This window comes from Alosa sapidissima, chromosome 23 (genome assembly GCF_018492685.1).
Source record: "Alosa sapidissima isolate fAloSap1 chromosome 23, fAloSap1.pri, whole genome shotgun sequence".
NCBI lineage: Eukaryota > Metazoa > Chordata > Actinopteri > Clupeiformes > Clupeidae > Alosa > Alosa sapidissima.
Window position 1 is genome coordinate 9,468,379 of NC_055979.1, and position 11,575 is coordinate 9,479,953.

An 11,575-nucleotide genomic window follows, 5' to 3' on the forward strand; every position below is an offset into this window, starting at 1 on the left:
ACATTCCCAGTATCTGGGTATGTAATTATGCTATGAAATGCATTGCACAGTGATGAATTGTAACAAGCTTTCTTCTGTGTGTGTGGTGGTTTTCATAGCTGATGTGCAGGTTGACGGCTTAAAGGCCCATTTTTGATGAGCACCCCGTGCTTTTATTGCACATTTTATTGTACATTTTATTATTTACAAACATTTTTGACCCAGGGAAGTGCTCCCCTTTCTTTCACTTGACCTTGCTTTTAGTGATCCAGCCGGTACATGCGAGACAAATGGAGTCCGCTTACCGGTGTCTGGCCGTTGCAGTTGAGGAACGGCCGTGGCGGTGCCATCAGGGTCTCCAGGGGGTTGAGAGTGTCCTGTGGGGTGATGTGGTTGAGGGCGGGCACAGCGACGTTGGTGGTGGCAGTGCCCAGGGCGTCGGTGGTGCTCCGCGGGTAGAAACAGGTGGCCTGCTGCTGGGGCAGGCTGTGGTTGAGCAGGGCCTTCATGTTGTGGCCTGCCACCGAGACGTCCGGCCGACGGTGGTTGTAGCCCACGCCGTTCGCCAGGGCAGATGGGGCGGACGCAGCAAGGTTGGTCTGGGCAAGGGCAGCGGCTGGGGGCGAGCTGTCGAACATGCAGCTGTTTTTAGGTAGGTGAGGGACGCCCATTGACCCCGGCTGAGGGGTGGCGGCGGGGTTCGGGGCTCGGAAGGCCGCCCCGAAGGTCGGAGTGTTCTGGGGGAGAAGCTGCGAGATGGCGTCTCTTTGGAAATTTGCCGTCTGACCGTAGCAGTTAGACAAGTGCTGGTGTCCATTGGACAGGGGGTTGGGAAGCTGCTGCTGCTGGCTCTGCAGCTGCTGGCTCTGCAGCTGCTGGCTCTGCTGCAGGTGGTTCTGCTGCTGTTGCTGCTGGAGAGGCCACGGGTTCTGGCCGGGCTGGGTGTGCAGAGAGAAGCGTCCCTGCAGACAGGCGGCAGGCGAGTTGGTCAGCGACATGTCCGTCTGGTTTGGAATCCTCTGGGCGCGCCCTCCCAGCATGCCGTCTGCCATGGCGGAGCCGGGCAGGGACGAGACCCAAGAGCCATCCTGGCCATTTGGTGGGTTGAGAGGCTTCTGAAAGGCCATTGGCTGGGACGGCAGGGTTGCAGCTGTGGGCATGGTGTTGTGGTTTGGCATGGCGGGCACCATCATCGCATTGGGGTGCACCTGGCCAAGCATCTCTTGCTGGTCAGTCAGAATCCGCCGCTGGGGCACAGACGCCCTGCTGTTCTGCTGGGGGCCATTGCCCAGGCGACCTTGCTGTAGCTGACCCTGGCCCTGGCAATGGTTGTACTGTCCGGCCAGAGCGGCGGGGTTGAACCCTTGGAGGTCAGCTCCGTTCCCCAGGACCCTCTGCTGTAGAGCCTGGTTAGAGAGGCTACCAGTGGGCACTGACTGTGCCAGCGTCATCTCAGGGCCAATGTGTGTGAGCTTCATGGTGCCCCGCGGTGCCCCTCCTATGGGCGTGTTGTTCTGGAGGCCCATGCCCAGGAGGTTGCCCTGCGGCTGGGCATCATTGAATGTCGGCGGTGGCTGTGGTGGTGGAGCCCCCGGCAGGTCGAAGACCTGTCCTGCAGCCGCCATGATGGAGGTCTGCAGCTCCAGCCCTGGCAGGCAGTCGGGGTGTACGTCCCCGAAGCCGCCCTGGCCCGAGGCGGGCATCTGCAGGCCGTTCTCCTCAAACAGGCCCTCCACGTACGAGAAGATGTCGTTGGTGAGGATGTCGTTGAGCTGGACGGCGCTCTCGCTGGTGGTCATGTTCATGCGCAGCAGCGTGCTCTCCCACTCCTTCAGCTCAAGATCGCCCACGTCTATGTCCAGCTGCAGCTCCGGGCACATGCTGGCGTCCGCGATGATCTGCTGCAGCGTCTCCACCATGTCCTTCACACTTGTCTCCGACTTGACCGATCCCACGGTCGGTGTGGTGGCAGCGGTGGCCTGTGAGTGCTGCCAGGGGTCCCCGCCAGGCACGGTCATCAGCGCGTGGCTGTCCAGGAAGACCTGGTCCATGGGCAAATCCATGGACACCTCCATGGGCATCGGAGGGAACTGGACATTGGCGTCGCTGCTGCCGTTGTCGTTGGTGCTGCCCGGGCCATACAACATCTGGTCCTGCTTGAGCATGGAGCCCAGCAGGGAGTTGGGGTCGACGTTAATCTGCTCGGCGGACTTGGGCAGCTTCAGCGGCTCTTTGGTGGGCTGACTGGGGATGGAGGCCACGGAGACGGCGTCTTCGTACAGGAGGGCCTCCCCCGTCGCAAAGTTGAAAGGAAGCTGGATCTTCCTCTGGCGCAGATGCTCTTCACCCTCCTCATTTCTGTTCAGAGAGACAGAGAGAGAGAGAGAGAGAGGAGGGAAAGAGAGAGAGACAGAGAGAGAGAGAGAGAGAGAGAGAGAGAGGAGAGAGAGAGAGAGAGAGAGAGAGAGAGGAGAGAGAGAGAGACAGAGAGAGAGAGAGAGAGAGAGAGAGAGAGAGAGAAATGATTACTACAAGTAGTCATTAGTCACAGGGTTAGACTAAGGAAGCAAAACCCAGCCAGAAATAGATGATCCTTGAGGCTGAATTTGAAGTGAGTAAGAGGTGTATCATATTGGTCTTGTCAGATGTCTTGTTGATAGTAAACAGCCCAGCTGTGTGGAGACTCACGTCAGGGCCCTCTGGCGAGCCACAATGAATTCCGGTCTTCCTTGCTTGTAGATGAGTCTGGCGTTGGCCTGGACCCACAACCAGGAGCCCCCTTTGGTCAGGAGCCGGAACACTGTTAAGCCGCTCTCCCCCCGTCTTCATCACTGCAGGGCAGAAGACATGGTCAAACACCTCATATCTCACCTGGGGCCAGCAGTTGGGCACATCTACTAGGGTTAGGGTTAGGCTACTAGGGTTACGTTTACAGTTAGGGTTAGGCTACTAGGGTTAGGTTTAGGGTTAGGGTTAGGCTACACCTGGTTGGAAGGATCCGATATGAGTGATTTCACACCTCTAAGCACTTGTGTGCCACCTAACTGATTTGCAGAGGACGTGTATCTGATTGTTGAGAGTCTGACCTGCCAGCGCTTTGGGTTGCACTCTGTGCATGTTAAATGCGCTTTAAAAATAAAACTGACTTGACTTGACTTGACCTTTGAACTTTGACCTGTGAGGGACATTCTGCGAGAGACGTGGCGGGTACTTACTCCTCAGGTGGTTGTCTGCACAGTACATCATGTCGGCGGCGTGGATAAACTGGTAGCCCGAGCCACGCATGCAGAGTTCCAACTCCGTGTAGCCCAAGACAACCTTTCCCCCCTGCACACACACACACACACACACACACACACACACACACACACACGCACACACACGCACACACACACACACACACACACACACACACACACACACACACGCACACACACGCACACACACACACAACAACAACAACAACCAGTGTCAGAGGGCAACACACAGGATTCTCTTTCTTTCTGCCTCTTTCTTTCTTTCTTCAATAACATATTTACTGAACTGACCTGGTCTACATATCTACTGAGCTGTTCAGGTGTTTACTGTTTACCCACATGTCTACTGTTTACATGTTTACGGAGACGATCAGATGTTCCTCAGATGTGACCATTTTGCCTAGGAATTTACTGTCAAAGATGGGGAAACCCGGCTGCAGAAAGTAAAAGTCCTACCACATATTTGTTCCAACCTTTCAGTAAAAACCATCTGATTCTTACTAGCTCAACTCTTCAGCCAGGTAGATTAGCTAATAAGTGAAATCACCTGTTTTAGGTGCACAGGTAAACCAATACATGGTAGGACTTTTACTTCCTCAAGCCAGATTTCCCACCTGTGTTTACTGTTTACATGTTTACGGAGTCCTTCAGATGTGACTTTTTTACCTAGGTGTTTACTGTTTACATGTTTATTGCTCAGACCTGGTGTCGACACCCATGGGCGTGAAGTCCAGCTTGTGCTTGGTCTGGAAGATGAGCGTCTTGCTACGGATCTCCAGGATGGACGGTGGCTGCAGGGGCGTTGCTATGACAAAGAGTGCCAGCTGTGGGTGGGACATGGTGCCGTCCTCCGCCATCTTGTTCTGCCCATGCAGGTACTTCAGACGACCTTGGAAGTTCAGAGCCTGGGGGAGGGGGGAAGGTGTGGTCAGACCAAGGCTCCTACAATGAAGGGTCCTCATTTAAAGGTAGGGTCAGACCAAGGCTCCTACAATGAAGGGTCCTCATTTGAAGGTAGGGTCAGACCAAGGCTCCTACAACTAAGGGTCCTCATTTAAAGGTAGGGTCAGACCAAGGCTCCTACAACTAAGGGTCCTCATTTAAAGGTAGGGTCAGACCAAGGCTCCTACAATGAAGGGTCCTCATTTAAAAGTAGGGTCAGACCAAGGCTCCTACAACTAAGGGTCCTCATTTAAAGGTAGGGTCAGACCAAGGCTCCTACAACTAAGGGTCCTCATTTACAGACTAAATATGTATATATGTATATATGTATATGCGTTAGTGTTGCACGGTGTATCGATACTAAAAAGGTACCGCGATGCCTTCACGCAAAAAACGATACGATTTCAGACGTTTTTAGAATCGATACTGTATTAAAATAATAACGTTCTGTGTCTGTGTGAACTGCTGCTCTCACTGCTCCTTGCACGCATCTAGGCAAGTGGGCGTGTCAAGCAGGCAGCTCTGAGTGAGTGAGTGCGCAGCCAACGTCAACATAGTTCTTTGCCGACAGTTCTAGGCCTTGTGGATAAAACAAAAGGTGCAGTGAAATCTGCAACTATTTCGGATACATCGCGAATAGTAAAGGCAAGCCATCAGGTACATCGCGAATAGTGAAGGCAAGCCATCAGGTACACAAAGTCATTTAAAAGCAGTAGGCTACGCATGGAACTTGGCTAAACACCTCACAGACATATCCCAACATTTTTAAAGAGTTCAAAGAACGACAGGTTAACGAATATTCTATTGAAAACACGACTACATGGTTAGTGCCAAGTTCTTCTCTTATGTTTTAGTCTAGCCTAAGTGAAACGAGTATGGTTCTCTGGGATAAAGCGAACCTTCCTTCATCAATGAATTTTGACGAGACATAACGAGCTGTAATCATTTTGACGAGACATAACGAGCTGTAATCATAGGGTGCTAACGTGATGAAAGCGCAATGTTCACGCCAGAATAACATTACCATAACTTGTAAACGATCTATTTCATGTTCGGTCAGTAGCCTACTACTGGTAATATTTGTCATGGCATGTAGATTGCAATTTGTTCAATAATTATTGCCCAGATGTAGGATAGGCTACCCGAAATGCGCTAATTAAAGCCCACAGCATAATACCACCAAAGTGTGTTGAGTCCTAATAATAATAGCGGCTTATTGTTACAGTACTTGGTAGCAAATCATGTTATCAAAGAAATAGACATAATGTAGGAATGCACACAGATATATTGCAACAGGTAATGGTGTAGGCCTATCTGACGAAGACCTGAGTGGTTGGAACGTCGTACTGGTACACTGGGCGCAAAGAAGACTATCCTCACATTTTCCCCTTTGCAACTGTCAAAGAAATCCCATGAACACGGGAAGGCCTAGGGTAGCCTATACTGTACATCAAATGGCCTAAAGATTAGGCCCCTCTGCCTAGCATTCAGTGATTTGCATGCAGTAATTTTAACACTGACTTTGATCTAGCCTAGTTTGGCTATTTTAAGCTACTTTATTGCCAAAACACAACACAATGTAAATGAACTATAACAAACAATAAAGGACTTAATCACACAAAGTAGGCCTATTATTTGACTGACTATGAAAAAAAAAATAATTATGTAGGAAGTTTAGAAGTTTAGAACCCAGAATTGACCTACACACTACAAAAGTGCACCAAATTCAACACAAATGACTCAGTACACTTGGAGGAGGTTTGAGTCCTTTCTTCTCCAGATATCTTAGGATTTCGCCGTAGTATCGTTTTAGTATCGAGCATCGTGATATTTATGGCAGGTATAGTATCGAAGTCATAATTTTGGTATTGTGACAACACTAATATGGTGTGTGTGTGTGTGTGTGTGTGTGTGTGTGTGTGTGTGTGTGTGTGTGTGCGTGCGCGGTGTGAATGGACGGACAGGCCGGTGTTTACCAGGAAGCCCGAGGAGTTGTCCAGAAGACAACGGAAGCGGCAGCAGAAGCTCCGTTCCAGGAAGGAGGAATTCTCTGGGGGGATGTGCAGCGGGTTGTAGGTCATCAGGTTGCTGGTGACTTCACTGCTGCTCTGCATACCTGGTCACACACACACACACACACACACACACACACACACACAGAGGGCAAGAGAGAGGGAGAAAGATAGAGGAAGAGAGACAGAGTCAGAGGGAGAGGAGAATTTTTAGCTAATTTGAACATGACAAAGGAAGAATTGAAAGCCAACACCAGCAGAAAACTGTGGAGCATGAGTCACTGTTTGCATTCATCAGGGCTCTAGCACATTTTGCTTCCCTTCTCTCCGTCCTTTTCCTTTTTGAACTCTTTTTTTGTGCATTAGCGCAGAGAACATCAAATCCCCCCCACATGAACCAGGTCCAGCGCAGTGCCACACACACATTCCTTAAGAGTTCCGTCATGAGGGCTGCCTGTTGCAACTGGAGTTGTGTGTGTGTGTGTATGTGTGTGTGCGTGTGTGTATGCGTGTGTGTGTCTGTGTGTGTGTTTGTGTGTGTGTGTGTGTGTGTGTGTGTTTGTGTATGTATGTTTGTTTGTGTGTGTGTGTGTGTATGCGTGTATGTGATTGTGCGTGTGCGTGTGTGTGTGTGTGTGTGTGTGTGTGTGTATGTGTGTGTGTATGTGCGTGTATGTGTGTGTGCCAGGCCGGTGGGATACTAACTGTCGGATGCCTCGGTGCAGTCTGTCTGGGTGGGGTTGAGTGCGAAGTGAAGCTGGCGTCTGAACATGGCGCGGTCATCTGTGTGGATCAGCTCAAAGACGCTCTGGTGGACCACGTCAGACTGGGCAGACAACAAACAGGGTCAGGGTGTTGTCACAACAAGTGACCATAGCGATTTATACATACATACACACACACACATACACACACACACACACAGACACACACACACACACACACACACACACACACACAGTGAGCGGCCAGCATCAGGTCTGAACTGCCCCCACTCTGGGCCCCATGAGAACCAGACCTGGCCCAACAGCTACAGCAGGACAGAATAGAAATTAAGAAGTGCTGACCCCTAATGGTAGAAGCAGTGGGAATTTAACTGTCTATCTCTATCCTTTCCTACTCTGACTTGCCCACACACAAACACACACACACACACATACACACACATACACACACACACACACACACACACACAGGGCTGTTAGGTATGGTGTGTCCTGTGTATTTCAGTGACAACATTAGACACTTATCTGGTGCTGAGGGCTGAGGCATCGCACCTGCCATTTATTTAGCTAAATGTGGTGGGCCGGCGGCCGGTGCCGTCACACACAGACACACACAGATATCCCTCCCACACTCACCCCTCCCATCCCTTTATCAGAATGGGCGGCCATTCTTAACCAAGAGACCTTCACACTCGCACGCTCCAAGGTAAACAGTCCTGTCAGAGAGGCAACAGCTCATAATTCCCGTCCCATCTGTTTGTTTGTGTGTGTGTGTGTGTGTGTGTGTAATTCACGTCTCATCCGTCTGCACATTCCTGGCTCTGGCCCAATTAGCTGGGGGCAGGGAGGAAAGTCATCCCGACACTCTGTGCTGAGGTGTGTGTGTGTGTGTGTGTGTGTGTGTGTGTGTGTGTGTGTGTGTGTGTTTGTGTGTGGAGAAAAAAAGCACGAGGACATACATGCGGCCGAATCAAAAGCCAACGTAAACAAGTAGCTGTGTGTTAGTGTGTGTATGTGTGTGTATGTGTGTGTGTGTGTGTGTATTGTGTGGCTGTGTGTGTGTGTGTGTACACGTGTGTTTGTGTGTGTGTACAGGTGTGTGTATCTGTGTGTGGATCGGGACATGCGGCATAGACAAACCAAGGCATAAGTGTGGGGTGGAGTGTCTGCTAGGTGAGTCACTCAGAGGAAGCAGGCAATTTGCTGGTGGCTAAAAGGCTGATTGGCTGGTTGGCACCATGTTTCAATGTTGAACTCTGATTGAGCTGGCTGTACACTTAACTACACACAAACACGCACACACACTCACACACACACACGCTACACAGATGCCAGTCTCTCTCTCTCTCTACACATCCCTGGGTAAGGACGTACCTCAGTGAAAGTGAGAATTGTTCCACAGTGACATGTAAGCTGTGTACAGCTGTATTAAAGTGCAATAAGAACATGTCTTCTATGGATAACCATCTAAAGATGAAACACCTGCTGCTAACAGCTAGCACTAGCAGTAATGTTAGCACCCGCTGCTGACAGCTAGCACTAGCAGTAATGTTAGCACCCGCTGCTAACAGCTAGTACTCGCAGTAATGTTAGCACTAGCGTTGTACTAGCACTAGCTGCAGGGCCTTTCTTGGCTGTGGGTGGGCAGAGAGAGAGAGAGAGAGAATGTGTGTGTGTGTGTGTGTGTGTGTGTGTGTGTGTGCGTGAACAGTGCTTCTGTGCTAGTCGGTCATACCCGTCTCATCTGCCTCATGCATGACTCACACGTGTCTGCCGTATGGTACGCCGGGCTCACCATGGGGGGCACACACTGTGTGTGTGTTTATGTGTGTGTGTGTGTGTCCGTGTGTGTGTGTGTGTGTCCGTGTGTGTGTGCATGTGTGTGTGTGTGCACTCGGCAGGATAGCTGTGCAGTGCCTCAATAGCAAGTGTGAGCTATGAAAAATGACTGACTGAAAAATGAAAAGACTGCTGTCTGCCTTCCAATAACCTATTAGAGCCCATCGGCACCCGAGGGTACTCTTTTACCTTCCCTCTCCCTCTCTATTTCCTTACCTCTCTTTCTCTTTCCCTTCTCTCTCTCCCTCTCTCTCTGTCTCTCTCTCTCTCTCTGTCTCTCTCTCTCTCTCTCTTTCTTTCTTTCTGAAGCTGTTGGCCCATTACTGTTCCCTTGAGGGAGATGTGTCTGGGAAGTGCGGCCTATTTGGCCGTGAACTTCTGACTTTCAAACAGTCTCACACAGATATGCATGCAATGTGGAGGGGTGCCAAGGGTGGATGGATGAACCTCTCTGACACACACACACACTCACACACACACACACACACACACACACACACACACACACACAGACTGGAACATCATTATTCAGTGTGCTGACAGGTTGGTACAGCACAGACATATTGAGATGCACGCACATACAGATACAAACACACACACACACACACACACACACACACACACACACATACATAGTATGTATGCACTTACAAACACACTAAGGTGGTAACATCTAAAACAAACTTAAACAAACACCATGTTTGAAACCAGTCTATACATAACCTCATCCACATGCACACCAAATGCACACACTTACGATGCCAATGCACAACACACAATTTGTTAAGATCGGTGTGTGTGTGTGTGTGTGTGTGTGTGTGTGTGTGTGTGTGTGTGTGTGTATGTGCTTATAATCACTCATCTTCTCACTTAGGACCTAATTACATTGCAAAGGAGTGGCACATAGTTATCTGGTCACCTTGGTATGTGCAACAGGAGAGGATGACATTTGGTCCATTAGTCACTGTTACCGCAACCAAATGACAAATATGTGTATGCGTGTGAGTGTTTGAGTGTGTGTGCGTGTGTGTGTGTGTGTGTGTGTGTGTGTGTGTGTGTGTGTGTGTGTGTGTGTGTGTGTATGTGCATGTGTTTGTGTGAACATGTGTGTGAACATGTGTGTGTGTGTGTGTGAACATTTGAGGCATGGCCACAGTTATGTGTTTTCTGCAATTTCCAGTAATTGGCTTTCTATGAAAAACAAAAAAGATTCTTAACACAAAAGTGGCTTTCTATCTGATTTGCAGATCACGTGTCTGAGTTATGCTCCTCACACACTGGGGTTGAGGAATTATCTTCTTTTCCTGTTTTGTTCTTTTGAATGAGCAGACCTTCAATGATCTCTCACACACACACACACACACACACACACACACACACACACACACACACACACACACACACACACACACACACACACACACACACAGCAGGTTCGGCCAGTTTGTCTGAGAACACTGTAGAGTGTGATTTATCACCGTCTACTGTACCGTGTCTCTGTACTGTGTGTGACATCTGACTTGAGAACAACTCGGATGTGGCAGGAGCTGGAGGAATGCCACAGCTATGTGGACGTAGTGTAACAATGTGTCAAATACGCTCGCTGAAGCACAATGCACGATCGCGTGTCTGTAAACAGCTGAAAAGGATAAACAGCTTTCCGTGTGGAGCTTTACAGCGAACAGCCTCCGTCGGTGTGATCTAATACGCTATCCCTACAGATCATCCAACCTGTGCTTTCCAACCATTTAGGACCCAAACTATTTGTAGTCTCTGTAGACTTTCTGTACATTGTTTGTTTGTATTAGCATGCATCATGTGTATTGTGTTCCATCGCTAAATAAGGCGTCCATCGTCGGTATGTTGTAAAGCCAACACTGATAATGTACTCCATACATATAAAGCCAACACTGATAATGTGCTCCATACATATAAAGCCAACACTGATAATGTGCTCCATACATATAAAGCCAACACTGATAATGTGCTCCATGCATATAAAGCCCAATAAAGCCAACACTGATAATGTGCTCCATACATATAAAGCCAACACTGATAATGTGCTCCATACATATAAAGCCCAATTCTGATCCAGATTCTATGTGGGGGGAGTAGGTGGGGTTCAGCACTGCTCCCTTCTGTGGGCTTTTGCTGTTCTGTGGAAGCCCAGTGTGTGTGTGTGTGTGTGTGGTGTGTGTGTGTGTGTGTGTGTGTGTGTGTGTGTGTGTCGGCACCCTCTCATTTCCAGAACTGTAAGTCACGCCTCAGCTGAATAGCAGAGACACGATGACATTCACATGACAAACAAAATGACCGCGGGAGAACGGACGCAGCAAACAGCGGGACGGCGGAGGGGAATGCAGACCACAGTCACCACGCTACTGACTGCTGTTTACACACATAAAGCTCCAAATGGAAGAATATTTAAAAAAGTGCTTTTCCACATTGCATTTGCCATCTGCATTGACATAGTGAACTGCAGGGTGTCAACAATGGCGATAAAAAGAAATCTCTTCATGCATATCATGTATATATATATATATATATATATATAAAACATTCCCTTTTACTATTCACTAGCTTTGTAGATACAAGGATATCATTATAGCCCTGGCAGCAAATGTAATTTGCTGCCGCTAGGGGCGCGTCTAGATTTCTAGGCTAATATAATGTTTCTCCAGGGCAATTGGGCACAGAGAGATAGTGACATGGGACTCAAACACACACATATAGACACACACACACACACACACACACACACACACACACACACACACACACACACACACACACACACAGAGTAGGCGTAGCTCTGGCTGCT

The 11,575-nt window shown here is 49.2% G+C and overlaps 1 protein-coding gene across 1 annotated transcript in view; it reads right to left on the bottom strand.

The window, feature by feature from the left end:
* ahr2 (aryl hydrocarbon receptor 2) overlaps window positions 1–11,575 on the bottom strand; it is a 105,159-nt gene that overhangs the window by 4,334 nt on the left and 89,250 nt on the right. Inside the window, exons 5-10 of the mRNA XM_042079748.1 lie at window positions 6,896–7,016; window positions 6,155–6,294; window positions 3,939–4,141; window positions 3,191–3,304; window positions 2,668–2,802; window positions 285–2,337 (exon numbers count right to left, since the gene is read on the bottom strand). Coding sequence (XP_041935682.1) covers window positions 285–2,337; window positions 2,668–2,802; window positions 3,191–3,304; window positions 3,939–4,141; window positions 6,155–6,294; window positions 6,896–7,016 — 2,766 coding nt within the window. The remainder of the gene's footprint in view (window positions 1–284; window positions 2,338–2,667; window positions 2,803–3,190; window positions 3,305–3,938; window positions 4,142–6,154; window positions 6,295–6,895; window positions 7,017–11,575) is intronic.